We start from the raw sequence: 22570 nt of genomic DNA on the forward strand, positions 1-22570 counted from the left end.
CTGCTCCCCACTCTGTCTCTGGTGAACCCTCTCACTGTCCCTGCACCTCTGGCCTGTACCCCATCACTGTGTGCATAAATACATAAATCTTTAAGAAAAATTCATTGGTATATATTTCTAGAAGTCTGTGTGACTTCCAAAAACAAATGAGTAAGAACTTTTATATTAATAAAAGTGCTTCCTAATCATGATTACAATAAATAACACATTTCCAAAGTCTACTTGTAGAATCTAGTATCCTACGCTCTTAAGAATTTGTATGTGGTTATAAAACAGAGAATTGCAAAAGTGAGATCTGCTTTTGCTTTTGTATTTAAGTCTTCTTGCATAAGATAAATACAACTTGGTATCTACAAAACAGCCAAGATAACGCGAAGTTAACTGGAGCAATTACTGAGTTCCTGCTCCACGCAAAGACCTGAAGGAAGTACAGATTGAAAGGTGTACAGGCCTCTCCACAAACACGGTAACCTAAAGAGAATCACCATTAGGCACAGGCTGGCGCTGCCCTTCTCTGAACAAATGAGCAAGCCATACAACTTCTCTGTCCATTAATCAAAGTGTTCTCTCCTTAAGACAAAGACACATGCTATCTCTGGGGGAGCATGACGTCCCGTGCAACTGGGGCAATTCTTCTACTTTTCCAAATGAAGCTTCAACTTAGCACTTAACCCAAACCAGACAGTCAAGGAAAACACCAGACTAGACACTTAAAACCAGAGCGAAATACATGAGTCTCACTGCAGGAGACAAGCCTTCCAGTGCGCATGTAGTTATTTGTTCCAGCATCACCTCCGGCCCAGAAGCAGCAGGGCCAACCCAGTAGTTTCTGTGACACAACAGTTGTTCTAAGAACACCTGACAACCTCAGATGAATTCCTCCTGTGGAGAATGTTAGTCTGCCTCTTTGGAGAGAGACTGAAACTGTGCATCAGTCAGTATTTAGAAAGAGCGTTGGGGTGGGGGCAAGGGAGGTGGGTGGCCTGTGGCAAAGGCCTGTGGGAGCCTCGCGGCCGGGGGTGGGGCGGTGATCACACTGGAGGAGGTGTGAACCTAACCCCTAAATCAAACTTCTCGCAATAAAGCAACTGAGGAACGAGAGACCAGCAAGCACACGCAAGCTTCCGGTGTTTCAGGTGCTTACGGCGGGCTTCTGTTGGAGGCGAATATTTAGAAATGTGCTTAGAAAAATCTACCAGCACTGGAATAAGTCGACAGTTCCCAAGCCGCCTTGCCACTGAGAAAAACTTCAAGGTCATCAATCATTACTGATCATGTAGAATCTGTCTTCTACTCCTACTACTTACTACTCATAGACATTTTTGAACATTGGTGCTACTGTCTCTATCAAAAAAAGGTGGAAGATTCAGCTAATGGGATATTCAGTATAATTCCGCAGACGGAAGCAGCTCACTCTGCAGAGTGCTCAAATCCTAGGTATCAATAGCATAACCTTAGCACCCTCCCGGGTCCCCCAACCCCCACCCATCTCAGCTCTTCACTAGGCACATTCAGATCTGCAGTGAAGCACACAGCACTGCCTGGGTACCGTTGTTTCCGAGGTAGAGAGAGAGCTGGTGTCTTGGTCCTGAGTAGACGTCGTGGAAGCGGCCCTCCAGAGCCTGAAAGCGTCCTCCAGACCTGCCACGACAGGAAAGTGCGTGAGTGGCTTCCTGGCGCGCTGCGCAGGGAGAGCACTCACCACAGCGGCTGCCAGGCGCCGAGGAGCCTGCCCTGTCTGTGTTATTCTTAATTAACTGATGCATGTGAAACCTGAATTCAGAAATAAGTGCCGCATAAATATATAAACCACTTCACTTTGCTTTCACTTGACCGGGCACAATTCAGCCAGAGCAGTGGCCAACTCTCAGGAGCTCAAACATCGTAAAACGCCTGCAAGGCAGCTTCCAGCCCCCACCGCAGAGGCTGCTCCCCCGGGGGTCAGTGCCCCGCGGGACCCACCAGCTCGGGCCCACAGCGCCGATCCAGGGAGGCCACTGTCCTAACGGGCTGTTAAACGACTGCATCCAACGTCACTTTTCTCCTAATTCTGGCAAGAAGTGAACAGAGAAGCAAACAAGAATTCACACTTATGTCTGTTGTGTGAAGTTCACAGGTGAACTTCCTATCTCGCTCAGAAATAAGTAACGTTGGCCCTCCCTGGTGGCGCAGCGGGTTAAAGTGCAGCGGGTTAAAGCCACTTCCGCATGAGCTCGATTCACACCTGCCCCGGAGGTGACCACAGGGTGCGGCAGACCTCTCCTGACCCGCCCGCTGCTCCCCTCAGCAGTGTACTTCGTCAGTCTGCCTGTTCTGCTCCCCACTCTGTCTCTGGTGAATCCTCTCACCGCCCCTGAGCCTCTGGCCTGTACCCCAGTTCTGTATGCACAAATAAATAAATCTTTAAAAAAAAGAAAGAAAGAAGTAACGTGCATGTGTGTAACGTGTGTGTGCCTCCACGCACACACGCACATGGACGTCCACCACCTGACTGAGACAGGGCCGTCCGTGCACGTGGCACAGCGGGTCGCAGCCCGACACCTGCGAGTCCGTGTGGATCCTCATGCCTCTTCTGCGTGAAACTGGCCTTGCCTTTAACACGCATTTCCACAACTCAGACTTTTAAAAGTTAATTTTAGAATACATTTGTAATATGACTCTTTGTTATTGCAAGTTATATAATTCAGTCCCTGCTTAGATGTATTAAAATTTTATGAAACCCAAGAAAATCTATAAAGAGGAGTAAAAAGATACCAGCAACAGGGTTTGATAATATCTTACAATATCAGCACTCCTGATGTCCTAATATCCTACCGACACTTTTTCAACACATTCACAGAACAAATCAGAAAACCGAGTGAGAAAAGATCTCATTCTTGATGGTCTAGGAAGAACTTTCCAAAAGGTATATGACATTGAGAGGAAAAAACTCTGTTCACTTCACTGAAGGGCAGGAAACAACTTATGAAACATTAATAAGGTGTCACAAATGGTTCCCATGAAGAATTTATAACCCAGAAAAATGCTTAGGCAATGGTTAGTGAAAGAAGGCAGCACAAAATGTACATAAGCTATAAACACAATTACGTAAAACAAATAAAGGCTTTAGGAGAACGAAGACTGGAGGCTGGAGGCAGAGTGCCCACCTGGGAGAGGATCCCCAACCCTGAGCGTTTCTCTCTGGACTTATCACTCTGTTTCAAATACTTTGCAACAAACACAGGCTTGAAAGGTTTAAAAATGCAACCTACTGTAAAAATATAAATGTAAGTATATTGTACTTACCACTGATATCGCTGCTTTCTGAAGGCCCATCCAGGGCAGAATTCCAGTCCAACACGTACCGCCCCAGGTAGCAATGTTTAATCATCTGACTCAAATGATCATAAAAACGGCAGTGATGTAACAGGGCCTGGAGAGCGGGCTTCCCGATGAGCGACAGCCCTGAGTCCTCGTCATGCACACAGGGGCCCTGAGGGGAAAGGAGAGGAATAACACTCATTCTGGACATCATTTTTTTTTTTAATAGATGGATTTGTTTTTGTTTTTGTTTTTAAGATTTATTTGTTTATTTATGCATATAGAAATGGGGTGCAGGCCGGAAGTGCAGGGGAGGTGAGAGGCTTCACCAGAGACAGAGTGGAGAGCAGAACAGGCCAACTGACGAAGCACACTGCTGAGGGGAGCAGCGGGCGGGCCAGGAGAGGTCTGCTGCGTCATGTGGGTCACCTCCGGCCACAGGGATCGAACTCGCACTCAAGAAGCTGTAGCCCGCTCGTAGTGCTGCATCCTAACCCGTTGTGCCACCAGGGAGGGCCCCCAGACATCATTTTTAAAAAGGACTCACCCATGCCTTCCAAATTCCCGCTCAATGAAACAAACAAAGGGTTCCTGGGTGCAGGGCAAAGTATTTCAAAGCACTGTAGGTCTCTGCAGCCTACAATCCCCTGCAGCCAGAAGCCGGGTCTGGTCTCCCCTGAGGGGACTCTTAGTTTCAAATGTCATATGAAATGGTACATACACTTGAGTCACAAGACCAACACAAAGTTATTTTTCAACCTACACTGAGTGAAATGTCTTAAAACACCTAAAATAACGTGGTCCAATAATTATGTGCAAAAGTATTTCCTGCACTTATCAACAAGCCAGACACAATGAAAAGGCTGCTCGACATCCATGGTAACATCTGGCTACGCTGCCTCCCACGGAGCCAGCCCTGGGCTGGGGGAAGCACGCACACATGCGCCGAGCATGCACGCACTGGCCCACCGTGTGCACACAGCTAGGAGGCCTCATGAGGGGCACCTGCCGCCACACGACTTGAACCTCTTGGTGCCTTTTGCCCAAGCAGTTTTCCACACGCTTTTCTTTCCAGTTGCAAAAGTCAAGCAGTTAGCAGTGGTTTTAAAGCTTGCAAACCACCCCATCATTAGTTTATAAATACTTTTAATTTCCAGAAAGGGATGGTCAATACATTTTAAAACAGCCCACAACCGAGAGAAAATCAAAAGACCGAAAACAGACACCTAAGGGCCCGCACAAACACACAAAGATAAGGCCACGACAGAGCCAGCGTTTACTCCCCGCTGTGAGAACCATGAAAGTGAGCCGTCCCCACCTTTCCCCTCAGCAAGGAGGTTGGAGTTCACTGTCCGAGAAGATAAGGCGATTCGCGAGTTGAAGGTATAATAATAAGTTATGTTATTGGCGTAACATAAGTAATGAACTTCCATTAATCCTCCTTTTTAAGGCTATTACCTTTATACTGAAAACTGGTCATGAATTGGTTACTCTGGTATTCTAATAAACCTACCCAACACGGAGCTTGATCTTCGTAAACAGAGCACACTGCGAAGTTACTGAGAAACGGCGCTGCCTGGTGAGCAGCCAGCACGCAGAAGTCACTGCTGCCTCCTGAAGTCCAGAGGTGCAGGGGAAGCAGAGAAACAGCACAATCAGCCCCAGCTCCCGCTCACCAGCGCGGCCGACGGCCCAAGCAGCGAGCCTGTCACACAGGACCTGGCTGAAGCGTCTCAGGACCGAACAATCCATCCTGAACCATATCCTAACCTTCGGAGCTTCAAACATTCTATGTTTCGTGCAACTTTAAAACTCTTAAGTGCAGGGAACAAGCCAGACATGACAGAGAAGCACAGCAGCTGTGTTACATCACGAACTAAGGCCCTCCCTCATTATAATAATTCTGGTAATTAATTATCAACAAGATCAGATTCAGCTAAGTATACTAGCTTAACTCCAACTGCCCAACAGAAGACAAATAAATCAGTAAAATAAAGTGAAGCAAAACAGCAGCACTATTTTTCTAAATGCATTCCATATTGATGCCCAGAACAACTTTGGGATATTTTATTAGAAGCCTTGGAAGAGACCCCTGGTAGCAGGCCTCCAAAATCAACGTAAAAAGTGTTCCATTCCTGTATGCAAATGAACTAGAAGAAAAAGAAATCAAGAAAACGATTCTATTTACAGTTGCATTTAAAAAGTAACAAATACCAGGCCCTCCCTGGTGGTGCAGCGGGTTAAAGCACAACACTGAGAAACGAAAGCCACTTTCCCATGAGTTCGATCCCCGCCTGCCCCGGAGGGGACCCCAGGGCGCGGCAGACCTCTCCTGACCGCCCGCTGCTCCCCTCAGCAGTGTACTTCGTCCATCTGCCTGTTCTGCTCCCCACTCTGTCTCTGGTGAAGCCTCTCGCCGCCCCTGAGCCTCTGGCCTGTACCCCATTTGTTCTATATGAACAAATAAATAAATCTTTAAAAAAAATAAAGTAACAATTACCTGGGAATAAACTCAAAGTGAAAATGAAACTACATGAACTCAATGAAAACTGAAAGGCATTGATAAAAGAAACAGGAGACGCTGGAAGTGGAGAAACCTTCTATGCGCGTAGGTTGGAAGACTTAATATTATAAAAATGTGCATCTTGCCTAAAGTGATATTTTTCAAAGGATTCAAAGAATTTTTCAAAGAAATTGAGCAAGCGCTCTTGAAACTTATACGGAATCACAAAAGACCCTGAAGAGTTAAAGCAATTTTGACAGGAAGAAGAGGGATGGAGAAATCAAGCTCCTGGATGCCAGACTACAGCACAAAGCTATAGTAACCCAAACACCTGCGTGGGTTAGAATAAAAACAGACTCGCAAGCCAGTGACAGAGAAGGGAGCCCCCAGTGGAAACCGCACTCATACGGACAGTTAAATGTACCACCAAGGAGCCCGCCGGAACATGCGAGCAAGAAGGAAAGTCTTCAGCAAAAGGTCAGGAAAAGTGACAGCCACGTGTAGAAAATGAGAGGGCACGCTCACCCCACACACACAATGAGCTCCAAATGGCATCACGGCCCCTGGACACAAGACCATAAACGGTAAAATACATGAAGACATAGGAACACGCCCCACGACACGGGCTTCCGGGGTGTCTGTGGGGACTCGACACTAACAGCAAGGAAACAAAAGCGAAAATAAGTGAATACGAAGACTAAGAAAACAGAATGTCGAGAAGCCCCACAGACCATCGGGCTGCCGTCAGTGGGGCGTGCCAGAGGCTGTGGGCGCGATGACGCCAGGTGATGCCAACCCCAGGTCCGCTCACTACCTGAGCCGGCCGTCTGGGCGGCTGAAACACACCCTCAGAGCTGCAAGAGCGCCTGGGGTGACCCCACTCGCTGGCCGTGACGGCGAGGGCTGCGAAGGGTCAGTGTGAGGCGGAAGGATGACCCGGGGCCTCCGAACCCTGAAACACACCAGGATTCGCAAGGCGAGGGGGAAACCAGCAATCCCGACGGGGGAAGATGTCGCCACATCCGGATACACACACGTGACGTGTATGGAGGTACCAGGAGACGGCCTTCCGACGCCAGCAGGCACCGCCCCAGGGGGGAGAGGTGGAGGCCGGCGCGGGCAGGGGATCTGCAGGGAATCACTGATTTTCAGTTTTTACAACCAACTTAGAGAAGAACCGAGTCTGCAGAAGAGAACTTGGATGTAATCAACTTTCATAAAAGCAAAATGAAAGACAAAACTGGCAAAGATGGGCAGCAGCCGCGGGGAAGGAGGGGCGACGCCTCGCCTGCCGGCCGGGCCGACACCCCCCAGCGGATGGGCGGCGAGGAACCCGGAGCCCGACAGGACCGCGCTGGCAGGAGCCTGCTTGGCTCCGGTGAGCCAAGTCTCGGGCTTCCACACAGTCAGGGACAAGCTCTGCTCCAGAGATCAAGGCAGCTACCTGGGGAAGCAGGGTCGGAGGCAAACCTGACCGGAGGGTTAGTGAGTTTCTTCATCATCTCAGTCAGCTCCTCAGTCACATATATTCATGACTGGAAGAAACAATTTCTTACAAAATCCAAGCAACTCTTTCAGAATATTTTAAGCTTCTCAAGGAAGACCAAGTGATCTGGCGGATGGCCACGTTCTACAACCACTATCTACTTTTTATTTGATTCATTCGAACTGAGCATTACGTCCAAACCCCCAGTCTCCAACACCAGAGCTTCTCCTAGGGACACCCGCGTGCTGTCGACAGAACTCGACTCCCAGCGACGGCTGCAGCCCGGCATCTGCGCGTGGGCTGGTCTGACTGGGCCTCGCAGAATGAATAATGGCGCCTGGGCCGGAACAATGAGCCTCTCACGCGGCTCGAAGCTGCGCTCGCCCGTCGTAATTGATGGGGCTGTCTTCTGGCAAACTGAGGAGAGCAGCGAGGCCTAATTGCTGTCACAAGATGTCTCTATCTCCCAGCCTGGCCCTCAGGTGAGCGCTGGCGCTGCCACACCATCTGCAGCTCTGCCAGGGGCCTAGAGGACAGAGCGCAAAGAAAGGGAGCTTTCAAGTCACCAGGTGCCACTATGAATACATTTGCAAAGCAGAGAGCAAACTGACTGTCGTTATACCTGCCAATAAATGTGAAAAACAGTTTCAAAGATGCAGTAAGCTATAATATTAATTGTAAAACCTGTACTTTGTTGCTACAAATGTCCAGCACTACCGGACCCGCCATGGCTCAAGAGGAACTACAGGTGAGATGAAAATTACAGTTAAAAAAAGAGACACTACTGTCAGGAAGAATTCCTGTGATGATTAAAAGCTCACAGTGCACCCGAGACTGGGGAAAGGAGCCTGACTCCGTAAGGAAGCCCAGACTCCAGGGAGGAGGTGGCGTTAGGCTGTCCTGCCCCAGCCCCGACGGCTGTGAAATCCACTGTCGCTGGTGATGGACAGTCCAGGCCGGGGAGGTGCAGGGCTGGCCGCCCCCGCGAAATGAGGGCGGCGCAGGGAGACCCGACCCGACGCCTTCTAACCCCACAAGCACGAGCGGCGGGCAGGCACCCCGAACCCTGAGAGCGCAGGGGCTGACGCCCAGGAGCCCCGGGAGCATGCACGCTACGGAGAACCCTGGCCTCGGTCCCTCTCTGTTCAAGAAATCGTGCTGAGTGAACTGCGTCCGGTTCCAGGCTTAGCCTAGATGTGTCTGGAACTCCTGTGGACCAGAAGGTAGGGAAGCCCAGGGACAGCCATGCTCCCGTAGGCCATGCCAGGAACTTGGTTCTCGGGCAGCTGCACCTGTTTCTAGGCCGCCCCTGGTGACCTGGGCCTGCCGGCTGAGAGAGGCCTTCTCTCGCACCTCCAGGGCGTGGCTCCCCACTTCCGTACAATTCCTGTCTTATACGGAAATAAATGCAAATGGTGCTACAAAAACTAGTATCTGATTTTTGACCTTAACTCACTTCACAGTGTCAGGCAGACCGATGAGCTAAACAGAGGCTTCGTGCCATCCCTGCGTTATCGCAAAGGAGGGAGCACTGTCTTCCCCGCGGACCGGGCTGAGACGACGTTAAAAAATACGGTCCCTGCAACATACATTCCACTGAGGAAGATTAAGTGCTTAGAAATGCGGCAAGGTAGTAAAGGGACATGGAAAAGAACCTCACTTGATAATACAGACACTACATGGTAGCGTCTATCAGAGACGAGGAAGACTAACATGGACTAAAGTGGTTGGGGAAAATAATTTCTAATAAATACCTGTTCCAGAAAAGAGAGGAGGCCTTGTACAAGGAAAACTATAACACAACCACAAATGTACAGTAGGGCTTAGAGGAAGAAAAACAAAGATGAACACACTAGGATCAGACGCAAGCTAAAAAACGGTAAGCCGAGAGCATCGCAAGCAAACGGCGGACACTGAGCCTTCTGCGCTCGACGGCCACAGAGACACAGCGCGTCACAAACTCGCCCTACAGGCAACGGTTTCCACGCGGAGCCTCACACACCGAGAGCAGTGCAGGCCCTGGGGTGGGTGTGGAGGGCAGGGGGCGCAGGGGGCGCTAAAGCCCAGGGCCGGGAAGTACCTACCGGGCAGCGAGACAAAGCGCAAGGCCATACCTGACCTGTCTCCACAGCGTCAAGCACCTGCCTCGGTGAAAACTAAATATCTGCAGATCGCTCTAGACCTGGCGCGAGCTCCAGCCACGTCTGCAATACTGAGACGGGCGTGAGCGCCAAGCCGTCCGAGCGCCTTCCTCGCCTGACCAAGGGCGGTTTCCTTCTCAAATACCGGAGAGGGAGCTGCTTTCTGGCTGCAATAAGTGAGCAAAGGCCACAACTGGTGGGAGTTTCCAGAAAAACCCATCAGCGACAGCGAAGGGCTGTCTTCTCCCTTAGGACCGCTGCTTCTCCCCTGAATATTTTTAGGACTGGAGCGCCAATCCTAGGTTGCCAGCCAGTGACACTGCAAAGGAAAGACACGTACGACGCACAAACATAATAATGACCAAAAAGGCAGTTTATGAAAGGGTGCGAGGAAGCGTCTGCGTGAGACTGTCCTTATTTTTCTAATTTTGAGATTAGCAACCGTTTCATCCTCATACTTATGGGAATAAGATCGTTCTCAAACTTTCTTGCTATTAGCCAACTTAGGCAAAGTGGAAAACTTCTAAAACTCACCTAAACCACTATTTTCAACTTTTTACTAGAAAACTCCACGACAAAGAACTGGAGAGTCACAAGCTGGCAAGCGCTGTTAACATGCCACGCAACAGAAGAACAGCCTGCTCCCTCGGAAGAGAAAAATCCCGAGTTCCACAGGTGGCTCTCTAGCGCAGTGTCCCAAAGGCTTTAACAGAAGCCAGAAGTCTTACGACTCCTCCCGTTATACTTATTTCAATAATAAATAATTCCACTGCCAGCCCACCAAGCACACAGCCGAGTTAAGCGTCACCATGAGAGCGGAAATGGTGTCCCTTTGAGCCCAAACCAGCACTGGCTAGCGCGCCGAGCCCTGCAGGACTCACGAGTGTTCACCCTGACGCTCCCTTTCAGTCGTGTCTCCGCACAGACGGTTGAAGTAGCAGCCAAGATCAAAACGGAGGTCGGGGAAGCTGACAAGTGGCCTGGGACTTCCGAGAACTGGCAGAGTTAGCCCCCCTTTGTCAGGTTTGGAGCACTGAGCTGGTTCAAAGGGATCGGCTGGTGCCAGCCGCCGCGATTCCTGCCCCTGGCATCACCCGGGACCCCACCCCGCATGGCCACGGAACTTACAAAGCAACCAGATCCCGAGGGCTCCACAGTGTGGTGAGTGCATGGCCCAGAGGACCCACGGCGGAGACACAGTCAGCTGCAGCCAGGGCGCTCCCGCGCCCTCAAGCCACCTTCAGCAGGCGACCATAAGGCAGCTCCATGAACTACTTACCGACTTGATCTGCATAACTTAAAAATCAAATAATCTTTGGCCCTCCCTGGGGGCGCAGCAGGTTAAAGCACAGCACTAAGAAGCTAAAGCCGCTTCCGCATGAGCTCGATTCCCGCCTGCCCCGGAGGTGACCACATGGCGCGGCAGACCTCTCCTGACCCGCCCGCTGCTCCCCTCAGCAGTGTACTTCCTCGATCTGCCTGTTCTGCTCCCCGCTCTGTCCCTGGTGAATCCTCTCACCCTCCGCATCTCTGGCCTGTACTCCAATTCTGTAGGAATAAATAAATCTTTAAAAAAAATCAAATAATCCAGTAGAAGCCAAGATCAAGGAGGACCCTAACGGCACATCAGCCCCCCAGAGAAAAATATTAATGACAGTGCAGATGTAACTCTAAAACCACGGATTTGCTACCATTAAATGACACGGACAACTCAGTGAGCAGGTAACAGAGAGCGCAGAGCAAAGGCCTGTGGGCTGGCAAACTCGTTCCTGATCCACACGGGGGTGATACCGGCTCGCGCAGATACTTGTTATGCTCTGAGAGTCTAGCACAGAGGAAACTCGCATCGGCCCTTACTACCCGTAGCTGCATTTACAACTATCCCAACACTACAGAAAAGAATTTGTAAGTCTGATAGAGCATAAGAAAGTTTCTACATTCCCTTTCAAGAGATCCTTTCATCTTGTACCAAGTTTCATCATCAGTGAAATCACGCTGACATTTCACCATCAGTTAACCGCAAGTCTCGCGTTTCTAGCAGGTTAAAAACGGTGCATAGCCACTCACCTGCCAAGTATAATCCTTTATAATTTCCGAAGGCATTGGAATTACAAGGAGATTCTGAAGAATAAACGCAGCCTGGAATGTGAAAAGAAGGTCAATACTGCCACCTTGCTGTCGCCTGTGAAATCACACTTTCATAACAAAAAGCACATCAGTGATCCGCGCCACCGGGCGGGGTTCTGCGTGGGAACCTTTTGTAAGGAATTGGCATAGCAGCGGCGAAATGCCGTCAGTGGGAAGTACACACTGTCCTATCTCAGAATTCTGGTTTTCAAAAAAAGATCTAAAACATAGAGCAGCTATGGAGGCATTAAGAACTACATCTTGTTTCTATCATCCCCGCACAGACAGATTCCAGGCCCGACCCCCCTGCCCCCCGCCCCCACCCCAGCGCTCTCTCCTCCTACCCTACAGACTCCTCCAGACACAAACTGCAAATGTCCCGCTTCGCTTCCTAGGAGGTGAAGGTGACGGAGCCCGCCGTTCTGACAGGAACCCTGACCATTCAGTGCAAGATGATGATGCAGCGGGGAACAGGGGTGGCGCAGGGATCTGAGGAGTGAAGTGTCAGCTGCACCTTCACAGAAGTCAACGGGTCCTCCCTGACGCGGGTGGGTCAAGAGGCCATCCGAAAGGAAATGACCAGGAAGCACAGCCTTCGGAGGGGCTGGAAACCGGCCAGTGCAGGCGCCGAGCGCTGAGTTTCTTCACAACCCCGAAAGGCTAGTGGGTTACTGTTTTTTAAGCGATTTGCTTCCACCACCACTTTGGTTAAAAGCAGCAATGAAAGAAAACCACAAACTACTTTGAAAGAATTAAAATAGGGGTTACAGCTTCTCTTATGTATTATATGAGAAATCTTTTAGTATTTTGACAGCCCTTTCCTTAATAAACTTTCAGAAGTATTAGGAGTCCATCAATGCTGGGGTAACATACACATAATTTTTATGTGATCTGCTTGTCAATGAGTTTAAAAAGAAAAAAGAAGACGGGCATGTCAAAATACACTGACTTCTACTTTGATCTCACTAGAACAGAACGCTTCCATTTTCACAGGGGTTGCAAACATTTTTTTTGCTCTCCGCTGCCAGTTCCTGCGGGCTGTTTGCAGGCAGAAGAGACAGTGGGGAGCAGTCAGAGGGCGTGGCTCGCAGGGCTGGCTGGGAGAAATGTGGGGCCACAGCACCCCTCCCGGCGCCCCCCCCCCCACTTCACGGGCGTACCCACCGACCTCGCGGCGCACCAGGCTGCACTCGGACTGGTCCAGGAGGATGTTCACCACGGTGCCCCACAGCCCTCCGGAAATGTTTTGACAACTATTTGCCAAAACCATACAGCCGCTTTCCAGAGTGGTGAGTGCCGACCCCAACCCCAGGGAAGTAAATCTCACCTGTGCCAACGAAGAACACACTGTCACATCAAAGACACTGGTTTCACAACAAGAATTCTTAATTTCTCTGGTATATAAAACTCATAATATTATGACACGCTCAACTCTGCTGTTATAAAAGACGCTTGCAGGAAAGCGCTCTAGGACCTTATAAAAAGCCTATGACTCCGTGACTCAAAAAAGTGTAATGGAGAAATGTTAAATGCAAGACAGCGTCACCAAAAAATCAAAGTTGGATCTATGGAGGAATAAAAATTAGAGTTCACGAGTTTTTCCCCAGGGAACGCACAGAATATGCACATACTTTTTATGGACACACACCCTAGTTAGTCCTCATTTGGACGGAGACAGCTACGGTCTTGTTTTCCCATAATTTTTTAAATGTAGTTTGCCAGTAAATGGTTTTAACTTTTGAAAACTTCTTTCTACAATCACTTATATTAAAAAATTACTTTTAAAAGGCATTTACCATTTTCCCTGAAATGACTTTAAAATGAAAGCCTTTCAGGCAAGACCGCCGTGTCTGTCGCTGTCCCGGAGACCCCGGACGACGGAGCGTCGCCGCGGGGTCCAGGCAGCAGCCCAGCAGGTGGGATGCGCCCCGGCCGGGTGGCGGAAGGCGGCGGCGAGTCAGCCCAGACTCCGCTTCCTGGGCCGGGGCTCATCCCAGGGCGGGGCCAGCCCTGGCCGGACGGGCGGCCACCACCCCGGCCGCGAAGCCGTCCTGCGTCACACAGCGAGAACCGCTGAGGCTCTGCGGAGCAGTCGGATCACAGCAGCACACAGCAGGGAGGCAGCAGGCGGGAGCCCGTGGAGGGCAAGACGCTGAGGAGCCGTCTGCTCCCCCAGCTCCCCACGGGCAGGGGTGCCCGGATCTGTGCGTGGCAACAAGCGCCACCTCCCCGTCAGTCACCCTTGACAGAGTTCTCGAGAGCAGGTTAGTAGACAAAAGATTAAAACTGCAAAATTCATTCATATGAGGCTTTGCTGTGGGACGGATCTGTCCGACTACATGTCACTCCCTGTCACCTTCAGAGCCGTCTGAAAACGCCAGGCTCCTCCAACAATTCTTTCTCATTCTTCCTAAAAGCAGAGGGTCCCACGGGCTTCCTTTTCCCTCTGTTCAAACTGGCTTCTAACGAGCCGACTGAGCGAGGGCATCCTGAGCGTGGCTGTTGCTGGACACCTGCCCGTCGAGGCCGGCCCACCACGAGGAGCGAGGGCATATGGGGCCCTGACCCCACGGCGGGGTGGTCTCCCAGAGGAGGGAGAGCGGGAAAGCCGCAGGGGGGCCCCGGAAGCCCGAGGCCCCACCAAAGCCACCTCCTGCCACTTCCACCCGACTCCCGCCCAGCACTGCCGGCGCAGGCCACTCTGTGACAGCAGCCCGAGCTGACCAGGGCAGAGGGGACCCAGGCTCAAGGCTCAGTGGCCGAGACAACCTCTCGTCGCGGAGCTGGCACACTCTCGCATCCAGACACGGAGGACTCCGCCTCCCCTCGTGCCCCGCACTGACCTCTGGGTCTCGGTCCACCCACAACGGGATCAGCCAGGTCAGTCCCTGCTGAGACGGTGCCCGCTCGTCCCCCGGGCCGCCCAGAGGCAGGAACCACAGTGACATCCACGCCTGGAGGGAAAGGGGCAGAGACACGCCAGCGGGCGTCTGAGGACAGCAGCTCCCAATCACTCGGAACGCAAAAAAAGTCAAAAGCGATGTAAAAGAGTGCTTAGGCCTCGATTTTAGTTCATTACTGAGCCAAAACAAGCCAGATGAAACCTCGGCTTCCCCTTAAGAAGTCGTGTCCCCCACAGCTTAGCTAATCAGAGTTCTTGGCGCAGGCAGCTCTCAGTCAGGGTAACGGTCCAGCCGTCAGGTGTGTGCGACCCACAACCCCGAAGGAGCAGCTCAGCAAAAAGCCCCTCTGTCTCCTAAGAGCGACAGGGCAGAGACACTCCCATCGCAAGCGCGAGGCCTGAAATGCGTGAGACCCGGAACATTCCTTCCCCGCAAGCTCTGCCCAGGCAGGCGGGGCACGCCGCCCTTACCGAGCTCTGGGCCTGGGCCAGCATCTCGTGCGACAAGTGCAGCAGGCAAAGGACGGTGCTCTTCGTGACCCCTTTGCCCATGAACGACGTGGCGTTCCCGCCACGCTCCACATAGAAGGAAGTGATGACCTGGAAAACAAGCGTGGCTAGCAGCGGCCGGCGGCGGCGTGACCCTCGACGCGCCCCCGCGGGACCCGACCCGCAGAGGGGGCTCAGCTCACGCACTGAAACGGTCGAAGTGGAAAGTGTTGTGTCGTGTGCGTTGTACCGCGATGAGACACAGGATAGTCTCCATTACATCTGCCCCCTTGGTATGAATAACGCGTAGTGTCCTTCCAGGGGACGTGTGTGACCCAGCCCGTGGTCAGAACTCTTTTGAAGTGGGTTTCTAAACGGCTTGCTGAAAAGAATGGGCTAGCCTATGAGAACAAGCAGGCCGATCTGACATTTTTCCGAATTACAAACTTAAAACTTTAAGGGACAATCTTAGAACTAAGACGCTCGAACGGCCACATCCCTGTTACCTCCCCCCAGCCAGTGGAGACAGCGTGTCCCACTGCCAGTGGTGGTCCCACTGGCAGCGTAGGAGGGCCACGCCGAGACCTGCCGGTCAGGTGGCTGCAATGGCATGCATCCGGCTGGAGCTTTCACTGCCATAGTCTATCTACCTATCGCGATGAATCACCAGGGGTGTGTGTAAGTCTCACTCTCACCCATGGAAAGCAAATACGTGCAGTCAAACTCCACTGTGCATGCAAGTATCTGATCCTGAAATGTGGCTCCCTTTTAAGAGCAATGAAGACTCCACTGGCAAATGTTAGCTAAAGGTATTTCTGTTTCTGAATGTTCTGCCTCTGCGTTGTGATTCACATGTAAAAAGACTAAATAAGCAAATAATCAAAACATTGTAATGAAGGGACTTAAATACAGACTCAGTATTTGTTCTTGACAATCAGTACGTTCAGAAGAGCTGTTACACATTTGCTGATAAAAAATAATGAAAACATTTAACTAACGATGACTCATATAAACACTGTTAAAATCTCCATAACCTATATGATGCACTTGCCTTAGGGCCTGGCACACAGTCAGAAAACAAATCAAAAAGAGTAACCAGCTATCACTTGGGGTTGGCAATGATTGCTGCTGTGATCGTTGGCTTTTACTTACTTCGAGAAGACCTGACAAGTACTTGGTACAAATTTCGAGTGGCTTTGTGAGCGGAGAGTGCGTGCTCCAGCCCGGAGTGGCCGTGAGGTGGACCATGCCCCTCAAGGTCCTCTCCAGAGAGGGCAGCCCATAGAAGTGGGGCGCATCTGTGACCCTCAGGCACTGTAGCAGCCTCAGGGCCAGCTGCGTTTGGAAAACGTAGAGGAGTTCCATGCACTTCCTGTGTAAGCAGAGGAGAGGAAAGTCATCCACAGAACAAGTGACGGGTGGAAGTGCTTTCTTATTGGTGGGAGAGGCTCCCCAGCGATTCACTGTTTCAGAAAAGTAGGAGCAGGGAAATGGTGAAGAGGATCCAGCTTGAAACAAGATGTCTCCAGGAAAACACAGCTCAACTCCCACCTGGGGGGTAGGGTGTCAAATGCCAGGAATAATGACATTGGAAAGTAAGAATCAGTGTTGTGGTGTGGTAACAAAACAAAAAGTAGGAAAGAAAAATTAAGTGCATACTTCAAGGGAGCTTGATGAGCTTGCGCTTTTAACCACCCAGCAGCCCCTGCTGACCGACAGCCTTGCTGCTCGTTTCACAAAGAGAAATGAAATGCTCTGAAGCAAACTCCCTCAACATCCTTCTCCCACAGCTAAACACTTATTTACTCCCTTGCCCATATTCCTTCAACCCACACTCTTCCACACACTGCTCACTCAGCTGTCTCTCCTCAGTGTGCCTTGCCCTCCCCTCACCTTCCTACACTCTTCTTACATCCTTCTCTACTTGCCTCCCTCCCTCTTCTCTAGCCACACTCCGTGTCTTTTTCTTCTCACCCTTAGCATCCCTTAAAACGGACCCCTGTGCAAAACCTGTAAGCATGCTTAAGTCGCTCCCAACCAAAACAAAAAAAAATTCTGACCTGCTCGCAACCAACACACCTAGGTGATGTCACACTCACTCCCTTCTACAACAGCAGAACTCAGTAGAGAACCACACCGTTGCTTCTCCAAGTCTAGCCAAGGTGCATGCGTGGCGCTCTGTGTAGGACCGCTGTGTCTGCAGCTTCCTCAGCTGCTGATGCTAGTACTTGAGAAGCTGCCAAGGAGGTTCTTACTCAGCTGCCAGGCCCGGCTGCAGACCTACCCTCGGATTCGTTGTTGTTTTCAGCATGATGTTGAGATAAGGCTTGTGTGTGACACAGTCCACCACTGAGGTGCACACTCCTCACGGTTCGCACGTATGTAAACATGCTCCTGCCACCAATCAGATCAGTCTGCGCCTCACAGAGCTCCTGGCTGTCCCTCTGCAGTGAATCTCTACTCACTTGTTTTCCAGATTCACTGATCTTCTCTTCTACCATGTCTAGTCGGCTGTTAAGCCCATATGCTGAGTTGTTCACTTTAGAAACTGTATTTCTCAGTTGTAGAATTTGTACTTAAGTGCGTTTAGTAGTATCCATTTCTCTGCTAGAATATTGGGTTGTGAAAAAGTCATGTTGCAATTTTTCTATGTTTTTTCAAAGAAAAAATAAATGATGACTTTCCCCAACACCCAGTACTATTCCTATTCTTATCAATGTTGCCCATCTCTTCAACTAATACCTACTGTACTTATTATTTAAAATAGTATTATATTATTATAATGGTAGCTCTAAAGTGTTTGTCATATGTGACATCTGTTTCTGGTAACATTTTTCTCTTAACAATGGGAGACATTTTGTAGCTAACAGTGTTCTTCATTTGTGATTTTATATCAATTGTTTTTGTATAAAAGAGCTATTAAGAGTGAAACAGATAATGATTTCTCACAGAAATAGCTCGCCCATTCATCCCATGATCTGCGTTAGGGCTGATCTCTGGGATTTAACCATGTTTTAAACAACATCGTGAAAAGAACGGAACCACCGCAGTCTATACTTTCAGAAGATTAGAGTGGATTTTTAAATATTTCTAAAGTCATATCTAAAGGTACACATATAAAACCCACCGGTGGGAATGGATGTGGGACTGACGGAGCACGCAGCTACTGGGCAAGCAGTGGCAGTGTGGCGGTTAGGAGAGGACCGGGAGCCAGAGCAGGGGACACAGGCACGTCCGTGCTGCAGACACACCGCCCCGCTGCCCACCCATCCTTCTCAGAAGGTGAAACAAGAGAAAAGCAAAATTCTTCGGAACCCAAAAGCAACCCAGGCGCCCCGCGCAGGCCCCCACCTCTCAAGACCCGGTACCTGTCAGCCACGGCCCCGCAGCCCAGCAGCAGGGTGCTGAAGAGCCCCATCAGCTCCTTCTGCAGCTGCTGCCTGACCGCAGTCCCTACGTCGTCGGCTTCTCCCCGTGCCTGGGACTCTGTTGGAACCAGAAGGTCTAAAAGTGGGTTTGGACTCTAAAAAATAAGAATTGTAAAAAACAGTTACTCTCCGGCTGGCCTACATGCTGTTCCTTTACAAGATTTTTTTCCTTGCTAACCACATTCTGGATTACCTGAGCTAGATTGCATTGCGGGTCTCTAGGCAATAGCAGGTTGTTCTAAACTCCAGAGGTGCTTCATGTTATCTCAACAAAAGGAAAGCACATCTATTATAGGAAACCGGGGAGCACACAGAGAAGCACAGGAAGAAAAACAAAAATCAGCCAGAGTCACACCTACAGTGAGACACCATGGACGCCTGGCTCGAAACTTTGTGCGTCACGCGAGCAGAGGTAAGCCCCATCCTAGGAGCAAAGTTGGGATCAAGGGTGCAGTCCACGGTTACAAACATTTGCTGTTTAATGCTAGCATCACCGTTGCTTCAGAAGTATTGTTTTAATGCGAATGGTCCTCAACCATGAGTATTTCTCACACAACTCATCAGTGATGTCTGACTTCACTGAGCTGCAGCGGTGTGTTTGACTCTGAGGATTCTAGACAACAGTCATTAAGCCAGACAGCCTAAGAGTTTTCATGCCTTTGATGTAGATTCCAAACTGTCCCCGCAGAAGGACATGGACGCACCCGACTGGGTGGGACGCCAGGAGGCCGTGGCCCCAAGTCGAGGCGAGTGTTGCTGCCGCTGCAGTCTGCCAAACTGACAGCTGTGAGCAGCACTAGTGCCCTTTAAACAGTTAAAAGGAAATATTAAATGTAGCTAAAAATATAGAATTGTTTCTAGTGATATTGAGAATGTAGAAAATGCCGCATTAACCGCATTAAAGATAAATGGAATATTTATTAACTACCAGTAATGTCACAGACACTGTGCTAAAAAGAAGGAAAACAAGATCTCCTAACTTTGTGAGTAAGCTGGAAGATGTGCATGTTCGTATTTTACTTAACCGAAGGGCGGTTAAGTAGCAGGTCCAAAGTCATTCACATGAGCTGAGCCAAGGAGCAACCTCAGAACATCTTCGAGGTTTATCAACACCTGTCCCCAGCATTCTGCTCATATCAATAGAACATATATGACAACACGTAGAAAGAAACAAAACCAAAATGTAATCACCGTTGCTTTGAAATCCTCAGCCTAAAGGACTCAATTCCGAAGGGGTGTGCAACTGAGAACAAGACACCCCCTCCCGGCCCCCCATCCTCAGGGAGGGGGACAGCAAACGGACCACGTTCCCCATACACAGCAACGCCCCAATCCATCACCTCGGTCTTTGAAATCTGCATGAACTATGAAAACTTCTCTCAACGGAAGCTTCTAGCTTGCGCTGGACGCCACTGCTGTTCGAGAACTGTCTCTCTCCGTGAGCTCTGGGGTGTTTTAACGCATCGCAGAGCGTGCTCGCTCTAGAAGACCCACGGCTGTCTGAGTCAGATTCAGCCTTCTTTCCTAGTTGTCACGTGGTTGTGGTTATCTGCGCACCAGTTTGCCTTTGCCAGGCTGGTGCACCACGTGGTGCTGGCCGGCGAGGCCAGCAGGCGGCCGAGAAGCAGCCTCGAGAGTGCTCAGCAAGCTTCTCAGAACACGCCCAGTACTCCTGGGCGCACACCGAAGCCTGAGCAGCCGCTCGCTCCCCCACCCGGACCGTCTCCCCACCAGCGGCCTCCTGCGCCAAGAGCTCCCCTGAGCACAGCCGCAGTCGGGCCCGCAGAGACGCTGAGGCTGCAGGTCGCGCTCGGTCCAGCCTGAGCCGGAGCCCCAGCGGTCACCACAGGAGCTGCGTCTCTGAGGCCTCCGGACGCTCAGCGCAGGCCACCCGCACGCGTCCCGCTTTTCCATAGCACAGCTTGAGTGATTTTCAGAAGTCAGTCACTTGTCAAAGTTAAAATCCAAATAACTTAAACTTACTTGTCTAAGAAGTAATTCCAGAAGCCAGTTTAGGAGTTCTGGTGATGAATTTCTTCTCCGGTCCTTCAACAACTTATTTAAAAAATGTACAATGTCTATGAGCAGCTTCTCATCTTCCGTGCAAGCAGGAAGCACTTGTAAAAACCTACATTTGAGCAGACAACAATGGTTTCTAGCTTTTTGTATAATCATCACCTATTTTTTCATAAGTTAGCTAACTGCAAGTTTATATAATTTTAATTTTTAAGTATGGTTTTAACAACCAAATCTCCAAAATCCCAATAATGTAACCCTGGCACCCTCATGGGGAAGTCCTGGCTGCTTCCTACAAGCGCCCCAATTGCAGGAACCCACCTCTGGCAGGGGCTTGCGCTTCTGAAACTCCTCCAACCCTGCATTTCCCTCAGCCAAGTTACACGTTACATTATTACACTTGCAGCTAGAGCCTCCCCAGTAACTACTTAGGGACCTCCGAGTGGCAACCCCTGCGTAAAATTCCAAACAAAAAGAAACGGATGTCTAATTTTCTTAAGAACAAAAACAACACGAAACAGCTCACTGCAGGTGCACCAGCCTATTAACCCATCCGCGGGGTCTCGACGCACCTCTAACAGCGGCAGGTGCTCATCACCTCTTGTCCTAGCCACCTGCTTCTGTGATGTGACGCAATAAGATGTCCCACACTAGGCAGTCCTAAAAGTGGGTGTATGCCTATAAATCATTCCCCCCAAAATGCCGTGACATTAACTTTTTTCTTTGTTGTTATTACTACAGACAATGCAAATCCTGAGGCCTTCCTTTCCATAACTTTCTCTCTTGCCAGTGGCAGCGGAGGGCGTGCTCCAGCCGTAAAAGGCCGGGCGAGGAGCCGCAGACCCAGGCCCCTGAGACGGGGGCGCGAGCGCGTGCTGACCTGCCGAGGGCCGTGTGCCACGCCAGAGACTCCACGGGCGCCCCGTACGGGCCGGCGCCACCCTGGGCAGACAGCCTGTTGTCCAGCAGATAGAAGTTCATCCTGGTGACCGCAGCCCGCACGTCCCTGTGGGCCGCGGCCTGGATAATGTCGCGGAGACAGTCCCCCAGCCCAGTGGCCGTGTGTGTGACCTTCAGAGCCAGCACATCCTCTGCGGACAACTTGAGGGTGTCAAGAAATCTAAACATGGAGGAAAAAAAGAACAACTGAAAGTCATGCAACGAAAGCCCACATTTATTTTATTATAAACTCTGTCCCCAAAATCCTTTTACCTCATGTTCTTTAAAGACTGAAGCACAGGGGCCTCCCTGGTGGTGCCAGGGGTGAAGGCGCAGCACTAGGGGCTGTCTGCAGCTGCTGAAGCAGCACGAGTTCGATCCCCGGCCAGGGAGTGACCCACAGGGCGCAGCAGACCCCGCCTCTCTCCCCGCTACCCTCTCATCAGCGTATTTCAGTGGGTCTGCCTGTTCTGTTCCCCTCTCTTGTCTCTGCTGAGTCCTCTCAATCTCCGCTGCACCTCTAGCCTGTACCCCTGCTCTTGTGCGTACAAATAAGCAAATAAATACACTGAAGCACAGCTGAAAAAAACAGCAGGCCATCCCCAGTCTACCATGTGTTCACATGGACACTTCCTTGCTTCCAGAAATAGTTTTCTCTCAAAGCAGAAAGCCTGGCAGCTTGGTAGATTGGCATATTGAAGCGGCCTCGCCCGCTGCAGGTGAGGTGAGTGGCACAGCTCTGTGGGAACTGGCACGGAGGCTGTTTCAGACAAGAAAAGCAGGGCCACCAGGTGACCCCGGTGCCCGCCTTCTCCCGGGGACACGAGAACACAGACATGGAAGAGTCTCGCCCCGGCTGCCACGGCAGTGTTGTCCACAACGGCAGTCACGGCATCGACCTGAGTGCCTTTGGGACAAACGGACAGCCCTGGAGGGGGACGCTGGTGACCCGAGTCAGAGGCAAGAGGCAATGACGGTTTCGCTATCTGCAGGGAACATAAATAACCAGGGAACGTGGCAAAGAGCACAGAAAATCACTTAGACCGAAAAAGACAGTGGTTAGCAGAGGGACCGGACGTGGCAGGGAGGCTGGGGGCGGCGAGGGTGGCCAGGGCACAGGGCAGAGCCCGCAGGCACCTGACTCTGCCGCCTCGGGCGCCGGGAGGGCCTGCCACAGCCACACAACCCCGCCGCGCTGACTGCCCTTCAAAGCACTTCCTGGTGGTTTCACCCCTTCAC

General features: G+C 50.9%; 1 protein-coding gene across 1 annotated transcript in view; it reads right to left on the bottom strand.

Moving 5' to 3' along the window:
• The window catches only part of RTTN (rotatin), a 101032-nt gene that overhangs the window by 32006 nt on the left and 46456 nt on the right, over positions 1-22570 (bottom strand). The window contains 10 exon segments of the mRNA XM_012725800.1: positions 1550-1641; positions 3286-3472; positions 11498-11569; positions 12726-12884; positions 14401-14511; positions 14931-15059; positions 16101-16320; positions 18317-18471; positions 20360-20504; positions 21273-21512. Coding sequence (XP_012581254.1) covers positions 1550-1641; positions 3286-3472; positions 11498-11569; positions 12726-12884; positions 14401-14511; positions 14931-15059; positions 16101-16320; positions 18317-18471; positions 20360-20504; positions 21273-21512 — 1510 coding nt within the window.

This window comes from Condylura cristata, unplaced genomic scaffold (assembly GCF_000260355.1).
Source record: "Condylura cristata isolate star-nosed mole 26May11 unplaced genomic scaffold, ConCri1.0 scaffold00016, whole genome shotgun sequence".
NCBI classification, from domain to species: domain Eukaryota; kingdom Metazoa; phylum Chordata; class Mammalia; order Eulipotyphla; family Talpidae; genus Condylura; species Condylura cristata.